Source organism: Netta rufina (genome assembly GCF_964035555.1).
Source record: "Netta rufina genome assembly, chromosome: 17".
NCBI classification, from domain to species: Eukaryota; Metazoa; Chordata; class Aves; order Anseriformes; family Anatidae; genus Netta; species Netta rufina.
In genome coordinates, this window is record NC_140141.1 from 14,868,918 (window position 1) to 14,888,187 (window position 19,270).

General features: G+C 57.3%; 1 protein-coding gene across 3 annotated transcripts in view; it reads left to right on the plus strand.

Annotated features, from left to right (window-relative positions):
• MYO18B (myosin XVIIIB) overlaps positions 1–19,270 on the plus strand; it is a 56,996-nt gene that overhangs the window by 28,494 nt on the left and 9,232 nt on the right. For all 3 annotated transcript variants that reach the window (XM_084297533.1, XM_084297532.1, XM_084297534.1), the window contains exons 31-41: positions 219–419; positions 539–649; positions 1,629–1,733; positions 4,251–4,400; positions 7,710–7,823; positions 8,089–8,205; positions 8,903–8,986; positions 10,059–10,196; positions 10,773–10,958; positions 17,753–17,886; positions 19,057–19,098. In XM_084297533.1, coding sequence (XP_084153659.1) covers positions 219–419; positions 539–649; positions 1,629–1,733; positions 4,251–4,400; positions 7,710–7,823; positions 8,089–8,205; positions 8,903–8,986; positions 10,059–10,196; positions 10,773–10,958; positions 17,753–17,886; positions 19,057–19,098 — 1,382 coding nt within the window. The remainder of the gene's footprint in view (positions 1–218; positions 420–538; positions 650–1,628; positions 1,734–4,250; positions 4,401–7,709; positions 7,824–8,088; positions 8,206–8,902; positions 8,987–10,058; positions 10,197–10,772; positions 10,959–17,752; positions 17,887–19,056; positions 19,099–19,270) is intronic.

The window sequence follows — 19,270 nt, forward strand, 5'->3', positions numbered from 1 at the left end:
CACAAGTCGCATCCCAGGGGTGAGGAAAGCGACACCAGGAGCAAAACGGAGAGGGAAGGGGTTGCGCAGAGAGCTGGGGAGGTCGGGGCTGCCCGCTGCTGGCTGGGCTGTTCCTGATGCCACAGCTGGAAACGGTCAGGGTATTGAGAGTGGTGCATGTGTGAGTCCCCCCTGTGTGCTGAGCCCCCCATGCTGACCCCCACTCTGCCCCCGAGCAGCAGAAGCAGGCGGAGGGGGCCAGCCTGGAGCAGCGGGTGGCACAGCTGGCCACCAGGCTGCAGGAGCTCAGTGCCCCCGGTGCCCCGGATGCCCGCGCCGTGCCCGCGCTCCGGCAGCAGCTCTGGGACCTGGAGGCCAGTGCTGCCGAGCAGCAGAAGGAGCTGGAGCGGCAAACGGCCACTGTCGATCACCTGGAGCAGGTAACGCGGCCCCTATCCAGGCTCGGTGTGCCGGGGATGTTTCTCCCCACACGGGTGGGTCGAGCTGGAGCTCCGGAGTGGGGTGCGACCGCGGGCGTGCTCGCCTTCGGGCCTTTCAGCTCCACCAGCGGCTGGAACTGGAGATAGAGCGGATGAAGCAGATCCACCAGAAGGAGCTGGAGGACAAGGACGAGGAGCTGGAGGACGTGCGGCAGTCCTGCCAAAGGAGGGTAGGTCGGTGCTGGGGGGCTCAGGGGGCTCCCTCCTCCCAGGTGAGCAGTGATTGCTGCTTTCCCAGCCCGGCACCAGCCCAGGATGCAGAACCAGGGGCTGGGGCAGCCGGGATCCCCCACGCTGCGGATGGAGCAGGGCCCCGTGGGACGCAGCACATGCAGGCACCACGTTCCCTGTGAGCAACACCAGCATCACACCAAGGGCACCTCCTGCAGACAGCCAGGGCTTTGTGTTCTGTGATAATGAACAGAAAATAGCCTTTTGACAAGGTCTGAGAAAGCTGCTAGTTCGGCAGCTCGCAAACATGCATTCTGATTTCTCCGAAATCCCCGGGGTGTCAGATTCGGGGCTGCCGTGCTGCGTGGCAGCAGCCAGTTCCCATTAGGCCTGGGGCGTACCTGGCTGTCGATAGCAAATTAACGTCGCTGAGGCTTAATGAAGCAGTCCGTGGGGTTTTGCATGCGCTATTTTAGGCAGGCAGAACAAGTCGGGAGGCAAATGAGGCGATCTCTGCTCCTGTGAGCACGTAGGTGTCACCAGCCCCGAGGCCTGGCAGGGCCGTGCTGCTGCGTGGGGCTGTGGCTGGCTGCGATTGCCCCTGGTCTGCTGGGCACTGCCCTCGCTGTGGTTCCTGTGCTTACCCCTGCCCCTCTTCAGCTTTCACTGGAGCTCCAGGCTGTGCATTGCACAGGGCTCCTCTCTGGGGTCACCTCTGCCCTTCCCCTCGGACTTTTAATCGCCCTGTGCAGGGGGCAAGTTATTGCCAGCGTCATTAAGGGAGAGGGGGAGCCCTCGGGGCTGCTCGTGGCTGACAGGGTGTCACTCACCCTTCCTCTGCCTTCCCCTGCATGGCCTGACTATTATTTTCCAAATGAGTAAATGGCTGAGACTCTCTGGAGAGCAGTCACTGTTCCCTGCTCCCGCTCCCTTTCTGCACGCTGCTCTGACCGAGCCTGGGGCCCTCTCCCCGCACAGCTCCGCCAGCTGGAGATGCAGTTGGAGCAGGAGTACGAGGAGAAGCAGACGGTGCTGCATGAGAAGCAGGACCTGGAAGGGCTGGTCGGCACCCTGTGTGAGCAGGTAAGGACGAGGCCGGGCTGCTGCTTTCGCCAGAGTCAAGCTAAGCAGAAGTAGCTCTGGAGCAGCTCCATCTGCCGAGAAAAACAGCTTATCAGAGTCTGCTATTTGCAGAGGAATTCTGCCCCAGACGCATTTGTTGAACAAATCCCTTTTCACTCTCTAATGTGTCCATGGCAGTGATTGAAGTGAATGTAATGGGAAAAGCGCACACAGCTGCTGCACGATAAATTAGAAAGCAAGGGACCGAGCGCGGCTCCATGGAACAGCATTTACCAGCTTGGGCATCGCCTGGCATCGCTGAGCAGCCGGGCTGGAAGTGTCTGGGGACAGGCAGTGCTCGGGGACGGGGACAGGGACAGGGTCAGCGCTGCCCTCTTGCTGCTCCTGCCCCCGCAGGGGCTCCCTGGGGCTGGTTTCGTGCTGGTGTCCCCTCTCTGTGCCGCGTCGTGAGCCACATTGCACGTGCAGAGGAGGAGCTGGTTGTGTGGGGCCGGAGTGATGAAATGTGTCTGCTGGCCACTGGCACAGGTGGGCTGGGTGCCACCGAGCCTGGCGCCTGCAGGCGTTCATTAAATGGGGGAACTTGGGGCTGAAATGAGCAGGGCACTCCCTGCAAACAACATGCGGTGTGATGGGGCCTGGCCGTAACGTCCCACTGATCCTGAGCTTGTAAAATGTTATGGGAAGTGCCGCAATAAATCTTGCAGCAGGGCACATTGCTGCTGCTGCTCCGTGCAGCGCATTTCTCTTGCTCGGTAGAGCAAAACTGAGCTGAGTGAGGAGGAAGCAGAGCCCTGCAGTGGGAAGCTGGAGCAGAGCGTGGGGCTCGGGACGCACACATCACTGCCCCTGCAGCACCCCCGTGTCCTGCAAAGGGAAGGGGAGAGGGAAGAGAAACCCTGGGTGTTGCTGGAGTGTACGTGGAATATAACCAGCACCTGGAAAGCAGCTATTGGATTAAACCCCTGCCTTGTAACTTCAAAAAGCAGCAGGCTGGAATGGTGGCAGGCCGAGGCAGAGGCTGGGGTGCCTGCTGTGCCCATTTACGATACAAAATCCATCGCCTGCAATGGCAGCAGACACTGAGCTATGCAGAAAATGATGCTGAACGGCGTCCAAGATATGGTCTATAGGGATGGCAGGGATAAAAGCAAATCTGCTCTGCCATAGTGTTATTATAAATACTGCCTGACTTACAGCGGACAGTATGCTTCAGAGCAGTTTATTAAAAAAGGGAAAAAAAAAAGCTGTCCCAGAAAACTAATTAAGGAAATGGAGATGTCAACGATTGCGGGTTTCTGCAAATGCCAGCCAGCTCGGAAACAGGCTGCAAGGTCAAATCCGCACAATTAATTTTAGCCAGTGAACATAAAATAGGAGAACAGGTCTGAAGCGAGAGGAGCTGTGGAACAGAGTAAATGGAAAATGCTCCCACACTTCAATTAGTCTGAAATCAAGCACTGAAACCATGTCCTTGCTTGTTTGGTGTTTTTCTGATTCTTTTATCCTTGTAACCATGGTTGCTCTCTGTTTGAGGGGGGAACGTGGAGGGTTGTTTTTTGTGTTGTTTTTTTAAGGTGCTTCCTTCTTTCCTTTAAACGGCTTCCGAGTGATGCAGTGACACTGCATTGCCGGGCGATGAGCCTCGGAAATAACCCAGCAGTTATTTTCTGCTGGCACTGCTGGAGATGCACGCACGAGGAGCCGCTGCCTCCCCCCCCCCGAAGGCTGCAGCATCGGTTACGCACCTCCGCGGCTGACGGAGGCTCCGGATGCTTTGCGTTAGCGAGGTGTAAATAATTCCTGATGAAGCCTTCCCCACCAGCATGTGGTGGTTTTTTCCCCTTCCCCTGTGGGCTGACTTCCTCATGCCTTCGTCATTGTTTCTCCCACCTACCATTTTCCCCGTAGTTGCAGGGTTTTTTTTTTCTGTCTTTGTTTCCCTCATGCAGGGACTTTCACCTTTCCCTGCAGCAGCTCTTAGCACGCTCCGGGGTCTTCCTCCTCCAGATCCACGGCTGCTGGGGCTGTGGGGTGGGAGGAGCAGCCACGGTGCAACCCTGCTGCTGGCTGTGCTCCCAGCACGGCCACATTTTGGGCTGCTGCCACTGCAGCCTGGCCACATGAAGAGCCCTGGTGCTCAGTGGCTGTGGGGACAGGGCGCTGGTGCTCTGGGGACATACAGCTCCTGGAGGATGGGGCAAGCAAATGCCTTCAGAGGAACAGCTTTCTGGTAGAAAAAATGTGGTGTTTTCCTGTAACCTGACAGTGCTGGTGTTTGGGTAATTTATTTTCTTCCTTGTATTGAAGTATTATTTGATAAAGATGGAAAACTGCCCCATTTACACGTAGATATTTAATATCCTCTTGCAAAATGGATTACCCAAATCCCTCCTGGTTCCCAAGCTGGTGCTTTTGGAAGTTTTATTATGTGGGGCAGGCCTGAGGGTGGCTCTGGCTGGGGACTGAAGCCCTGGCACCGCCGGGCTCACCCTCAGGCTGCTCCTCTCCCTCCAGATCGGCCACCGTGACCTTGATGTGGAGAAGCGGCTGCGGCGGGACCTGCGGCGGACGCGCGCGCTGCTGGCCGATGCGCAGCTGCTGCTGGCTGCCCCCACGGAGCCCGGTGCCGCCAGCGCTGCCGAGCTGGAGCGGCTGCACAGGCAGGTAGGCACCGGGGAGGATTCCAGAGGCATCAGGACACCCGATCATCGCTGTCCCCTGAGCACGTCCCCGCGGTGCCGCAGGTGGTGTTCGACCAAAGCCTGCGTACCGCGTGGGGATGCTGTCCCAATGCCAAGCTGAGCGTGTGGGTGCTGTGGGCTGGGAGGTGTGAATGAGCACGACCTCTCCTGCTGGCTTTCACCAGATCCACTATGGAAAAGAGGCAGCAAAGTGGCCCCAGCGTTGGTCAGGGCTGCCCTGCGCTGTCCCTCGCCCCCATGGTGAGCAGTGCAGAGCTTTTGCTCACAGCAGCCCCGGCCCCTCCGGGGATGTCACTTGTTGTACCTTGACCCAGGTGAAGCTGGGGCAGATCTCAGGGACCACAGCAGCTCAGGCAAGCAGTGACCTGTGGCACTGTGCACGCTCTGTGCTGCCGCAAGGAGTGCCCCTTGTGCCGCCAGGGTCGCCTTGCAGGGAGCACAGCTCTGTAATTAAGCCAACAGTGGTTAAGTATTTTTTCCTTTTCTTAGGCAGCCCTGTTAATTACCTTCTGTTTCAGCATGCTTTCTGTCTTCTCACACCGTGATCCGGAGGCCCTGTTTGCAGGACGTGTTGCCATAGAAATGGCTGTAAGGAGGCACAAGCTGCCAGAGCAGGGACCGCGGCTCCCGTGCCAGGCTTTAAGCGCGGACACCGCGGGTCCCGTGCTGGGGCGAGCAGGGGGGGCACTGCTGTGCCCTGTGCAGGATGGACAGACACACGGCTGTGGTGCAGCCCGGGAGGAGGTGGCACAGAAGTCCTCATGCCCTCGGTGACGGCAGGGCAGGCGGCGCTCGCCGGCCACGGGCTGGCACGTGCAGAGCGCCAGGGCTGAGCTACTGACGCCAGTCCTCCGAAACCGCACAGCAATTAATCTCCATTGTGCATTACCCCTGGAAACAAACTAATCGGGAGGCATGAGCGATTCCAACAACACACGAATATAATTGAGATAATAGTTCTGCATAAATAACAGCTGTGAGCTGCAGCTGTTCCCACCTGCACCGGGGAGACGTGGAAGGTGAGCTGGGCGCTGGGGCTGCTGCCGTGCCCACGCCTGTGCTGCTGACTGGGACAGCAGGGGCAGGGGGTGGCCACGACCAGGGCACGTCCCTTGTTTGAACTCATGAGTTCTCTCTCAGTCACTACTGAGCTGTTTTGCCCGTTGTAACACTCCACTTAACAACGAAGCCCTCAGTATTTCCCAAATCCCACTCCAGATTCGGAGGTGATGCGCAGCCCCTGCCTTGCCCTCCCCTGTGCCCTCAGCTGGGCGATTTGTCACCCTCTGACCCGGCGCAGCACCCAGCGCCAGGGCTGCCTGGTGCCGAGGGCACCCTTCTGCTGCCAGCTCCAGCTCCCAGGGCATTGCTGGCCCCGTCTGCTGCTGTGGCACCTCGCAGGCCGTGTGCTGTCCCTGCCTGGTGGCACCTGCCCCACTGCCTTGTGCATTTGGGGAGTGTGGAGGAGAGCCTCGGTACTGGGAGCCTCTCGTGTCTGTGATGCTGCCAAGGCTCCGCATGCATTACCAGTGCCTCATGATTATGCCGTCCCTTACATCTAAATGCTTCCTAATGGCATTCATGATGAGGTTCTCAGAATCCGATACATCCTACCACCAGCCCACAAAGCTCTGCAAGAACGAAAATGTCGCTAAAATGCTACATTTCCGTTAATCAAAACCCATATGGTCTGAAAGTAGAGCATTGTTTCTTAATAAGTCTGAAGCACCCATTTTACGCAGGTATTTAACAGATGGCGTAGCACAGCAAACTAATGCTGTTCCATTCATACATTATGCATTTTGGGGAGAGTTTCAGTTTATTCTTCCCAAGTGGGAAAATTCCATTGCATGAAGTGAAAGAGAAGCTGGTATTCAATGGGAGGTCCAGAGATGAGTTTCTCTCTGATTAAACTGTCCGGAGCATTTGTGGAATCAGGGCAGGGGAATGACCAGGCCCAGGGAAAAGCTGGAAAAATGTGGGAAAGCCCTGGATGCAGAGCTGCTGTGTGAGCTGAGTGCCTGGTGGCATCAGGGGCTCGGGGTGGCGGGGGGCTGCGATGTGCCTGCTGTCCCATGCTGTGGGATTTCCCTGTGCTCACCACGTGGTGACACAGGGCATGATCTCAGGCGTTTCTGTTTGCTGAAGCACTTAGGGCCATGCTGCTGGTGGTTTTTGGTCTTCCCGTGGTGAGCTCGAGGGCAGAGTGCTGCAGGACACGTGTGTGCAGGATGTGAATGAGAGAATGAAATTCCTGCAGGAGGGGAGCTGAGGGCAGGTGCTGTTGTTGGCCTCGGGGCTCCTTTTGTGGCACAAGCTAGCATTCCCTGGAAATCTCTGACTGTTAATGTCTCCTAGAAGCTGTCGTTTGGGTAATTTCAGTCCCTGCCTCCCGAGCTTTATGCAAAACACAAGTCTCACCCCAGACTGTTGAGGGAAGTGAACTGAGGGTTGCTCCAGAACTTCATAATCTTCCCGTTTATTTATTTATTTATTTTTTAAGGGAGGGAATAGCAAAAGACAGGTGAAACATTCCCTGAGAAAATGGCTTAAAACTGTGGCAGCGTCCTCAGCTGCACTTGAGCCCTGCATTCCCTGGACAAACGGGGAGCAGGCAGGGGAAACGAGCAGCAGGCGGAGGGGTTGAGTTTCCCTTCTGATAAACAAAAGGAACCTGAGTGAGCAAGGCAAGGAACTGCATGTTCAGGTACAACCCACGTAAGTTCCTCCGTCTCAGCGGTGTGTTTGGGGGATGCTGCTGCATCTTCCAGCTGTTTCCAGCCCACTTAAGATCATTGTAGTTTTAACGGCTGAGCTATAAAAACCGAGAGCAAGTTCGCATTCATAAATGTGGCATTTCGTGTGTATTTGCAAATGCAATTTATGCTATGTGAAAAGCCCATTTGAAAACTCCCAGTCGTGAATTGCTCTAATCAGGAGTTACATGTAATTCACATAATTTTGCAAATTAATGATCCCAGCTCTACCCTGCCAAGGCGGAGGGGGTGTGTGGTGCGTGCCCTACCCGCAGGAAGGGTGCCTGCGTGCGGCCGGGCATGCGGGGAGCTCTCCTCTCGCAGCACTGTGGCTGCTGCCTGGGGAAAGTTTCCATTGTAAAGCAGAACCAGGCGATCTGAGCAGCAGCACAGATCTTAAAAGGCTGAATTTTGGCGTGTGCGAGCAGGGGACACGCTCTGGGGGTGCAGTGCAAACAGGAAGGGTTTCGGCACGCACCGAGGGTTTGTGCAATCATCACCTCTCTCCCTCACAGCTGGAGGAGAGCGAGGCGAGGTGTGCGGAGGCCCAGAGGTGCCAGCAGGCGACAGCCCTGCAGCTGGAGAACCTGCACGCGGAGCTGGAGACCCTCAGCAGAAACAAGACCCTGGTGCGTGGGGCAGGGCAGCGGCGCGGTCCCACCCCCACGGGATGCCTGGTAGCAATAACCCCAAATCACCCGGCCTCCTTGGTGAACAGCCCCCGGGCTCCTTAATGGGTGGATAAAAGGGCTAAAAGCACGCAGCGTCCCCTCATCTCCCCCTGCAGCTCCACCGGGTTGGGGGAGCCGGGCAGGGGGTGTCACGGACCCCCCAGTGGGGTGTGTTTTGAGGTGGGTCCCCCCCACGACTCGAGGCCCCGCTCCGCTACCGCAGGCGGATGAGCAGCTGTCCCAGCTGCAGCACGAGAGAGCCGACCTCCTGCGGCGTGTCGACGAGGACCAGGAGGATCTGAACGAGCTCATGGCGAAGCACAAGGCCCTGATCGCACAGGTAGGAGCTGCTGGGGTGGGGGCTCTGCAGCATCCCCCTCCCCGGCAGGGAAAATCCCGCAGCGTGGCTCAAAGCAAATGCCAGTCCCTGTGGGTGCCCAGGGTGGGGGCTTCAGGAACCAGATGCTGGGGTGAGAGGAAGGGGTGGCTCACGGCCCCATCTCCTCTCACCCCCGTTTTGACTCTGTTCAAGTTGCTTGGCTGTAGTTTCAATAGCCAGGAAATCCTGGAGCATCGCTCTCTGGATCTTTTTCTATTCTTTCTTTGCCATTTTCTCATGCAAAGCTTAAAAAGTGCTGACAGACAGCCCTGTGGCTCTCTGCATAACGCTCAGACTCGGGCAGGCTCTCCCAAAGGGTTGTAAGCAGAGCTGAGGGACCCCAAGGCTCCCGGGGGGGCAGCCGTGGGGTCAGGCTGGCGAGGCTGAGAGTGCACAGCCCGGTACCCTGCAGGGCTGCTACGGAGCTGGGGAACGGGGTCTGGAAGCACCTTGAGAGCAGAAATGGGCCAGACAAGAGGGTGCTGGCCTGACCTGCAGTATTTGTTCTGAAAAATGAGGGAAGAGGCATTCAGGCAGGGCTGTGCAGGGAGAGGCAGCCCCTGCCGGGAGCTGGCACGAGTGCCTGCAACACCTCAGTGCCTGTGTGCTGCTCCAGGCATTGGGGCTGCTTCCACCACCAGGCTCTCTGTTTCCCCAGTCTGCAACAGATATCGCACAGATCCAGGAGCTACAGACGCAGGTGGAGGATGCAAAGAAGGAAAAGCAGAGCCTCCAGGAGAAGGTAATTCCTCCCCAGCCATCCCGCACTGAGCTCAGCAGCGAGATCCCTGCACCCAGCGAGCCGCACGGCACCAGGCAGTGGGATGCCATCCCCATGTCCACAGTCAGACCAAGTCTCCACCGAGGTGTCACAAAGCAATTTCTCCTCTGTAGAACAGGCCGGTTCCTCCTCTCTTGTCAATGCCCTGTGTGTGCCCTGCAAGGTGCAGGAGCCGCTGCCTGCCTGCTGCAGCCCTGGGGCTGGGGCACACACGTGTGCTGGGGCTGCAGGGCTCTGCAGGGCACTGCCTGGGGGTGGAGAAGGTTTTTCCCTGCGTGGCTCTCGGGACAGGGACCTTCAGCTCCTCCGTGGGGCTGGGGGAGAAGCGGGCTTGTGGCCAGGGCTGCCCTGGGGTGGCATGGTTGGGTGCTGCTCTGCCTCAGCGCTGCGGCTGCCCCGCTGTCCTGGAGCGCATGCATTAATTTTCAACACATGGGTAATCCCATTAAGTTAAGTGCTTTATTGGAGCGTGGCTAAGCTGCCCAGGAATCGGAGATAGCACTCGCTCACTCCGAGGCGGAGAGTATTGTGCTGTAAAGATAGGCCAGATAACAGATGACAAATTCCCCCGGTTCTAGGTCAAATATAAAATCTGAACCAAGCTTGTTCCAGGGCTGCTAAAAGGAGGGCAGCTTGCCTAGGAGATCTCGGTGTAACGGCTGGAGAAAAAACTCAGTGCAGGCAGCTTTGCACATAAATTGTGAATTTTTATGCCTGCTGTCCTCAAAGAATTTGCTGAGAAGAGAAAAGCAAAAGAAACCCAGACGAGCGCCATCCTGCTGGAACATTTTTCTTTCAAAAGTGCATGCTAGTGTCATGCATTTATTGCACAGTACGAGCACAAGGGAATCCTTCAGGGAGCTTCAGGCAATATTTTCCCGACGTGCCTGGCCGCGCACGCCAGGTCCCAGGCATTCATTTTGTATTTAGAGGGGAGCTGGGGGGTGGCCGCAGAGGTCTCGGTGTGGGTAACGTTGAGGGGAGGGGACGGGCACGGTGCCGGCAGGGGTGGTTTTGACGCGTGTCCCCCCAGCTGCGGGCGGCGCAGGCGAGCGCAGCGCGCTTGGAGCAGCGCCCGGCCGAGCGCGCGGTCATCAGCCGGCAGGAGGCCCACATCCGCGACCTGGAGAGCCGCCTGGACTGCCAGGCCGTGCAGATGAAGCGCTTCGAGGTACGGCTGGGCACGGGGCCCCGGGGGACGTGGTTCAGCACGAGAGGTGGACGCGGTGACACCCGCACCGGGAAGGGGCGAGGGGACGGCGGAGCTCGTAGCTGGGGTCTTGGCTCATCCTGCCCCGCGCTCTGTGCTTGCTGAGGGCCCGCAGGTTTCGTGCTGCTGTCAGTGTTCATACCTGCTGTGGTGTTGATTAAAAAGGAACACTGGTCCTGTGCTATAAACACCCGGAGGAGAATACAGCCCCTGCCTCCAGATGCCATCCCAGCACCCTCCTGAGAGCCACCCCCTACCCTGAGCACCAGGCGGACCCCAGGGCATCAGGCTCTGTCCAAAAATTTCACTGTGCCCATAAGTCAGTGTGGGTGCTGGCACCCCAGGAGGTGGTTTTGCTGTCACTCCTTCCCCGGATTGCACTGCCCAAACAAACTCGGGGTGCAGGAAATGGCTCTGGTGCCCCAGGGCAGCATCAGGGTCAGGCAGGGAGTGCTCCCCACGTCGCTGAGTGCTCTCGGAGAGCTTCCTGGCTCCCCACCTGCATCTCCCTGGCTCTACCCTGTGCTGCCTCCCCAGGTGCTGGTGCTGCGCTTGCGGGACAGCATCATAAAGATGGGCGAGGAGCTGGAGAAGGCGGCCGAGTCGGAGGCACGGGAGAAGGAGAGCACCAAGTACTACCAGAGGAGGATGGAGGAGATGAAGGCGGACATGAACGAGCTGGTGCAGAGGGAGCTGGAGTCCAGCCGCCGGCGCGTGGAACTGGTAAGGGGGTGCTGTCCCACGGGCCCCTTTGTCCTGCCAAAAATGCACAGTTTCAGGCATCCTTTGCTTTGCAGGCCCTCCTCGGCCCCCTACCTTCCTGCACCCCCCAGACCAGGGCTTGCCCAGCACTGCTTTTGTCCCAGCTTGGCTGCTCTGGGATGGGGGCTCAGGGAATCCCGGGCCATGCACGTCTCTGTGTGCTGCTGCAGAGCGAGCGGTGTCCTCCCAGCCCTGCTCCCCTGGGAGGTCAGGGAGCTGTGGAAGTGGTGGTCCCAGCCCTCCAAGGGATGCAGAGCACGCCAGGTCTGGGCTGCTGCGAGTGGAGCTGGGGAGCTCCGGGCTCACTGCAGGAGCAGAGGATGGCTTCTCATCCCCTGCAGCCCCAAAGCATCGAACCAAAGCTGTCACCGCAGCTCCTCGCTTTCCATTTCTCCACAGCTGGGCAGGCAGGGCTGGGCAGTCTCTCTGCTCTCTATTTTGTTCCAGGAGGCAAACTGCTTCTCCTGCTCATCTCTAGCAAATGCTGAGCAGGTGCCCAGCTCCTGCTGCTTTTCTGGGGGAGAGCTGCAGCAGGGGGAGCGCCCGGCACGGGGCAGTGCCCCTCGGGCTGCCCAGCCCCGCTGTGCTGCTCTGCACGGAGACAGTGAGCCCACGGACAGGCAGTGAGCCTGCTCTGCTTGCACAAAGCCCCAGGCAGAGTGAGAGTGCGGCAGAAATAGCTTCACCTTCGCTGTACAGTCCTCTCCCGGCAGCTCTTTTCATGTTGGTATTTTCCAGTAAACAAAAGGAAAGCCTTGCTTCCAAGCAGTAATTGAAAGATATTGCATTTCTGCTAGCGAGACAGCCGCATTAGAAGCAGTTATTTTATCAATAATCTTTTATTTAACAATCAAGGAGAGCTCGCCATTTAGTTCTCCCCGAGGCTGCGAGCCCTTCTGAAGGGAGCGCTGCTTCGGAGTGAATTGCTGCACAGCCACTGCACACACCACAGACAGGCTTTGTCCCTGCTCTGCCAGCCTGAGCCCGGCGTGCTGGAGACCCCCTGTATTTGATGCTCGGTCATCTTATGCTTCTGTCCCCCAAGTTTGCAGGGTGTCTGAGGGAGCTCCCAGGAGCACGGCACAAACAGACACGCTCAGGGGCAAATGGGGGCTGGCTGAATCCAGCCAGGTAGGCAACTGGGGTTACTGGCATTGGCTGCGGGAGGAGGGAGCTGAGCAAGGAGGGAGCAGGAGAGGAGGTCCTGGGGATGCCTCAGGCCAGCCCTGGCTGCTCTGGTGGCCCCACAACGTTCCCAGCAGCGGAGGCATTGCTCAGCCCACGCTCCTACCAGCACTCCTGTAAAGCATCACAGAGAGCTGTGATTGCAGCTGTGCCAGGCAGGGAGCATCAATAGTTCATACAGAGCCACTTACAGCCCTGCTCCTGCTAAATCCCCCATCTATTATAGATACCGCATGAATTATTCACTTAACATTACTTAAGTCGTGGTCTGCACCTAACGATTTTTTTTTTTATTTAAATAAGCAGTGGTGAGGCTGTGCACTTGCCAGGCACTACCAGGGCTTGAGAAACACCCAGCGGGACAGTTCGTTACTCAGGTGGGATTAGGAACTGGTCTGGCTTCCCAGGTCCCAAGAGCTGATGTCTGTACGTAGGGTTTTTATTCTAATGGCTCGCATTTATCAGAGGTGGAGGCATGTTAAATCCTACCACCACAAGGACTGTTGCTGTCCCACCGCCCCCACGCCTCCGGCTGGGCTCAGGACTCCCGTTCCCATTCCTCCCTCGTTTTTGACCCACTTTGGGCAGTTGGGAGGCAGAAGCTGCCTCGTGCTCCCGACATTCACAGACAGCAGGGAAAATACAGCCCAGGGATGGGAGCTGGAGAGCTGGCTGCCAGGCAGATGGCTCTGCCTTATGAATTTTGTAGGAAGAATGGGGTTTGAATGCTTTCCAAGCCCTGTGCCGTCGCAGGGAGGGATGCATGTTTTCTAACGGAGGGGGTAGTACTTGGCCCCAGTTGTCTCTGTCTTTGCTTCAGTTGCATGTCCTGAATTTCTCCCGTGGAGCTGTACCTCCTCTTCCTACACAGCCTGGCTCTGAGCCTGCAGCAGCTCCTGGTCTCTCAGCTGCTGTGCTGACACCCGGAGTGTGCACGGCTGCACCCAGCTGGCAGAGCCTGAGCCGTGGCAAGGGGCAGGGGATGGATTTCCAAGTCCTGGGGAGTGTAAAAACAAACCCTGCTCTCTCTGCTCATCACGAATGCACACGCATTTGTGCTTTTCCTGACACGAGCCTCCTGGTGAGCTGCCCTGTGTGGTGTAGGGAAGGATGGGGCAGGGGCTGGCACAGGCACCAGCTGCCCTCGCTGCGGCCGGGATTTGGGCAGGGGGGTGCTGGGTGCTGGGTGCTGGGCATGGTGCCTGGTGGCTTCAGTGCTCTGGAGACAGCACCAGAGGTGTGTGTGTGGGGGGGTGCCCCCATCCTCCTCTTAAAGGAGGTGTCTTTAATGAAGCTGTGAAATTCATCAGCATAATAATTAACTACTTCTACTGAAAATCAAAGTACAGGTGTTAAAATATTCTTCGCACGGGGTTTTGGTTCGTTTTTTGAAGGTGAGAGTCACGGTGTAAATAATCTTTTTATGGTCCCTTTGATGGGAGCTACCCTTTGTAATTGCAGCCCTGCCATCGCCACGCAGTCCAGCGTGGTGTAGCATAGTAGAGCCTGATATTTATGATTTTTTTATTTGCAACCTTTAGCTGGTTTGTGGCATTTCCAGTGAAGCTGAAAATGGGAGCTGCCTGCGATAGCAGCCGAGAACGCTGCCTGCCCCAGACAAACCCCGAGCTCTCAGCAGGGCCTCCAGCAGCCCCCAGACTGGGGGTCTCGCAGCGCTGCTCTTGTCTTTAAGTGCTGATCGCTTTGGCTAAGTGCAACGAGAAGATTATCAAAGGGAGCCGGCCCCTGGAGGTGAGGCTGGGTGGTGGAGGAGCGAGAGCTCTGCCGTGCGCTAATTAGCTGTGTCGTGCAGCGGGCGGGCGATTTCTGTTTTGCCATTAAAGAAGTAAATTGTCCAGGAAATCACCAGCACTCGTGGCTGCTCACAGCACTTCCAGGTGCTGCTGGTGGCTGGGTGCAGGATGCACCCCGTCCCGCTTGAAACCGCAGCCGCGGAAACCTTGTCGCATCGAACTTTCCGAAAAGACGAAAGTTAATTGCTTAATTAAAAATAATAATGATTGATGAATACTGCAGGTGTACGCTAAGTTATTCAGATAGCAGCCATCCAAATTGGGCTAATTAGATTACACTTCAGGTGGATGGGAGCTCGCAAAGGTTGTGTTGTGGCAGCAAAACCGCAAACACAAACACAGGCGGCAGGGCCTGCTGCTCGCTGGTGCCAGGCTCGGCATCCTTCACGGCCCCATAAATATTTCAGTGCTGTTGTTGCTTCTCTCTTCTTAACTTACCTTCAAATGCCTCTGAGACAAAATTAGACGGAAAAGAAATCCTTGAGAAAGGAGGTTTGGGAAACCCTTTTGCAGGGACGCAATGACAGCAAAGCCTGGGGTGTGAGGAGGGGCTAGAGGGTTAGATCCCTGTGGCTGCCAGAAAGTCAACAGGGACCAAATCTCATAAAGAGTCAGGGAAAAAATCCAATAGGTCCCAAATCTCATAGAATTGGGAAATCACCACCTTACTCCCCAGCCGGGCAGCAGCACGGGCTGCTCCAGCCTTCAGCCCAGCCAGGTGCAGACCCTGCCCGTGGCTCCCCTTCCTCTCCCAGCCCCGTTCGTGTTCCTCAGCACTGCTCCTGCCCAGGCTCCGCAGCCACCAGCAGCAGGGTGCTGGGATAATGGGCCATGAGCGATGAACACCAGCAGGATCAGCCACACGCTGCCTTTCATCTCCCCAGGTCTCCCCGCAGCTTTCACTCGGTTCTCCTGCGCTTTCTCTCCCGGGCAACACCAGGGCTTTGTCAGAGGCTGGCGAGCAGGCAGGCTGGGATTTTCTCAGTAAATGTGTTCCCCCTTTTTTTGTTCTTTCTTTTCCTTTTTCTGCTGAGAGGAGGCAAAAAGGCAGCAGCGCTCAGAGGCTCTTCCTGAACGTTAGCATTCAGGCCAGTCACTGTATGAAAAGTGCAATGCTTCCTGAATTTCCATTTAGATTGAAACAACATATGTCAGAGGTGTCTAATAGCTGGCTGGGATAACTGCGGCCTGACGCTGGGGCGTTTATTCTCGGTTTGTATAATGAAGATAATTTTTTGCATTTGAAATGTAATTATATTGACATAATTATTCCCTTTCTTGAGACAATCATAGGGTACAGCTACTTTGTGCTTGATTTTAAGAAAAAAGGGTTAAAAGGTCCTTTTTCTGCAGCTGACGCTGGCTGACAGCATGTTACAGTGGGTAGGGGTGAGCGCCAGTGAGCACCATGGGTGCCACGGGGCTGGGCACCCGCCGAGTGCTGGTAGCTGCGGAGGTGGTCCTGGGGTCACAGCCCCCCCACGCTGCCTCGTCCCCTTGGTGGGCTCCTGCCAGCCCCAGCATCTTCTCTGCAAGGCGCAAAGTCCTGCAGAAAGGCAGGGCACGGAGATCCAGTGGTTTCTCCTCCCCACGTAGTCTCGCTGCAGATCCATGTGCACAGACCCGTACAAGTCCCTCAGCAGCAGAGCAGTCCCAAATTATTCTCTGACTGTGACTGGTGCTTCCCTTTGTGTGTGCTCAGCCTGTGTACCCACGGTGATGGTGATAGCGCTGCTGCTGCAAGGAGTCTGTTTTAGCAACACCACTGTGCTCGAGCCCTGCCCATTCTGGTTTAGGAGCAGGGATTCTCAGCCCTACATTCACACCACCCCCAGCAGGGCCATGGGCAGGAGCCGCAGGGCTGTGGGGTTTTGCCCCTCACCAGCCCAGGAACGGGGCTGGGGGCACGGCGTGTGCAGGGCTGCCTCCGCGCCATGCAGCCTCAGGTTAACGGCAGCAGAATGGGAGAGAGGAATTAAATGCAGGCAGTGAACTGTATTTAATTGGAGCCGTATCGTGGAGCTGAGGAATTAGTTCAATAGAGGCTCTTATCAGCGTGTCTGAAGACTTGGGCTTTTTATCCAGCCGTTGTTTTACTGCCGGCTCTTGCGGTTGCAAATAGCTGAACACAGGCACGTCGCCAGCCAAAATTTGGGTTTTGTTCTGTGTGGAGCTGGCTCTGCTCAGGGGCCAGCCTCTCCCCGTGTGCCCCCTCCCGAGCCCCCAGCACGGCAGTGTCCCTGCTGGGCAGGGCAAACCCCGCTGCCTCGGAGCAGCTCCCACGGCTGAACTCGGCCTTCCATGCCTCTGCACTGCATGAGCGGGGAGGGAAGCGCAAGGCTTGGAAGCACCGAATTTCAGAAAGCTTCTTGGCAGCCTTCAGGTTTTTCCCAATGTTGGTGCCTTTCCAGAAGCAACTGTGATGCTGTGCGACCATAACTGGGATCCTTCTTTGCATGTTTTTATGAACTGCAATGCTCTTCCCCCCGGGCCTGGGCGCGCAGTGATACCAGGGCTTTCATTATTTACTCTGACAGTCTGCTGGCTCCTGCACCGTGGCCTGTCGCAGCCTGCGCTGCAAATCATCTCTCACCTTGTCACCACCGAGATGGCAATTTTACAGCTGGCAGCTTCAATCAAGTTGAATTTGCAGCTTGCGCTCTCTCTCTTTTTCTCTCTGCCGTGTGATGGTTTTAGAAAAAGGCACCAAGACTTCCTCGTGGCTGTGCGCGGAAAAGCCTGGCAGTCAGATCGAAGGGGGAGCTCAGCCCCTGCAGGCTCAGCGGCGAGCACCGGGTCGGGCAGCCCTGGTGCACCACGAGGCTGCGGGTGCTGCCGGCCTGTGGAGCTGCCTGGGCGGTGCTGCTTCCCTGCTTCTCCTCCTGCAGTTTGAATTATAAATGAAGCTCCTGTCTTTCTTATAAACCAGCAGTGTTTCTGGAAAGGGCTTTGTTTCTAAGCAGGTGCATGGTGTGTGTGGGCAGGGGGTGCCCCAGGAGCCTCCTGCAGTCTGTGCCCCCACGGTCTCTGCCCCAGAGCTGTCCCCAGAGCCCGGTGCTCCCAGTCCCAGCCCTTTGGGATGTTCCGCACAGGGAGAGGTGTTACCTTTTGATATCACGTTTGGCCATTTGAGATATTTGGCTTACATTTGGATCTGGGGTGACACAGCACCGTGCTGAGATCCCCACCTGAGCACAACCCAGCTCCCACAACGTGTGCCCGCACCGCTGTGCAGACCTGGTGCCCGCTCACCGCCAGAGCCCAGCATCCCCGCTTGCCGGGAGGGGACACGACTCTTCAAAGATGGTTTTATTTCTTGTTCAGGTTTTGTTCTCAATGCTGAGCTGCAGCACGTACACACACAGCTCTGGCGGCTCGCAAAGACATCCCCCTGCACTGATTGTTGCTGGCTGTAGAACCTGGTGCTGCGCTGGTGCTGCCGTGCATCTAAAACCAAGGGCCCCCCGTGTGGAGATACCCGCAGCTTTCTGCACACTAACTGTTGGGCGCTCCTTACGTTCTGCCCCAAGCTCGTTAGTGTTTGCTCATCATCTTTAGCCTTCTGTTGTGGGGGTGAGGGTCAGTGATGTGGTGGGGGTGTCCCTTGGGGGTGTCCCTTCAGCTTTGCTCGCCTGTCCCCGTGTGCAAGATGGCACGGGCGCGTTGGAGGCTTGGCAAGCCACGGCAACACAACGCAGCGGGGTCTGGCGGTGGGTGCAGGGTCGGGGTTGGCACTGACCCGGTGCGGTCCCACAGGAGCAGCAGCTGGCCGAGGTGGCGGCGGCACGGCAGGGGCTGCAGGCAGACCTGGGCACCGCCATCCGGCGCATCGCCGACCTGCAGCTGGCCCTGGAGGAGCTGCGCGCCAGCGACGAGAGCGACGCCGAGAGGTGAGGCTGCGGGGCCAGGCAGGGTGCTGGCGGTGGGGAGGGCACGGCAGGGCGGTGCTGGGGTGGCTGCGGCTGCACCCCTGCAGGAGAGGCAGCGTTTTGGCTGAGAGCGTGTTTATGAACAAGTAACTTCGCATTGATAAATGGTCACATGAAAAAGTGTCATCCTTGAAATCATCTCGTGTGGCCCAGCTTAAGAGAAGCAGAAAGGATGGAGAAGGCCCCATTCCCAGGGCAGCCCCCTGTTCCCTGAGGGCTTGGCATGCCAGGGAGGCACAGAAGTGCCCGCTGCCCCTTGCTGCAGTGCAGAAACCAGCCCTGGTTCGTGCCTTCCCCTTCCTGGGCTCGGCAGGGCCCGTGGGTGTCCCCAGGCTGCGGTGTCCATGCAGCAGGTGCCCTGTAGCTGCATTTATCGATCAGAAAACCTGGCTTTGTTCAGCCACAGAAGCTGGGGGGCCTGGAGGAATCAATGCAGCTGGGCACGTTAGGTGGAAGAATTTACTAGGAAAAAATGGGAAAAGTATTCTATTGAATTTTTCAGCAGTTGTGTCCACAGCCCTCCAATTTTCCCCTCTGCTACACTGCTAAAGGGGCATCATGATAAATGGAGACAAAGTAGATAAATACATTTTTAAAAAATGGCAGGGATGTGCTTGTCATCATGCTGTGAGAAGAGATTTTTCTTTATGCAGTGATTAAACCAGGGAAGGGTGAGCTAGAAACCATGAGCTCAGAAATTCACTTCTTCATAAAAAAAAAAAAAAAAAAAAAGATTTCCAATACAATTGGCACATTGCAGAGGTGAGAAGCGCTTCCCGGCAGGGACATCCTCAGCTGCTGCGTTTGGGAAAAGCGATGGGTTCTGCTTCACCCTTCAGCAGCACACACGATGCCTGATGGCACGTCCTGCAGCCACGAGCCCTGGGCAGGGTCTCTGCAATGTCACCAGCCCGAGGCCGGTGACCTTGTCCCCTTGTCACCAAGCTTGTCCCCTGCCTGGGGGGTGGCTCGGTGACCCCATTGCTCCCTGCCCATCCTGACCACAGGCCCCCAAGGCAGCTGCCACGTCTGCTGCAGCAGCCCCCAGCCCTGTGGGGTGGTAGGGATGTCTGCAGGGTCCCTCTGGAAAGGTTTTGATCTGTGCCTGACCCCACTGCCCTTTGTTTGCAGCGTGCAGACGGCGCGGGACACGCTGTGCTCCAGGAGGGAGATGTGAGTGAGCCCTCGGAGCTGCTGGCCACAGGCGTGGTGCCCACATAGGGCTGTCGGTGATGGCTGCGTGTGTGCTACCACGTGCCACCACGTGTCACTGTGTCCCCATGCTCCCACCCCATGTGGACAGACTGGCTTCTGTGCCGGCTCCATGTGCCCCTGACGGTTGTGC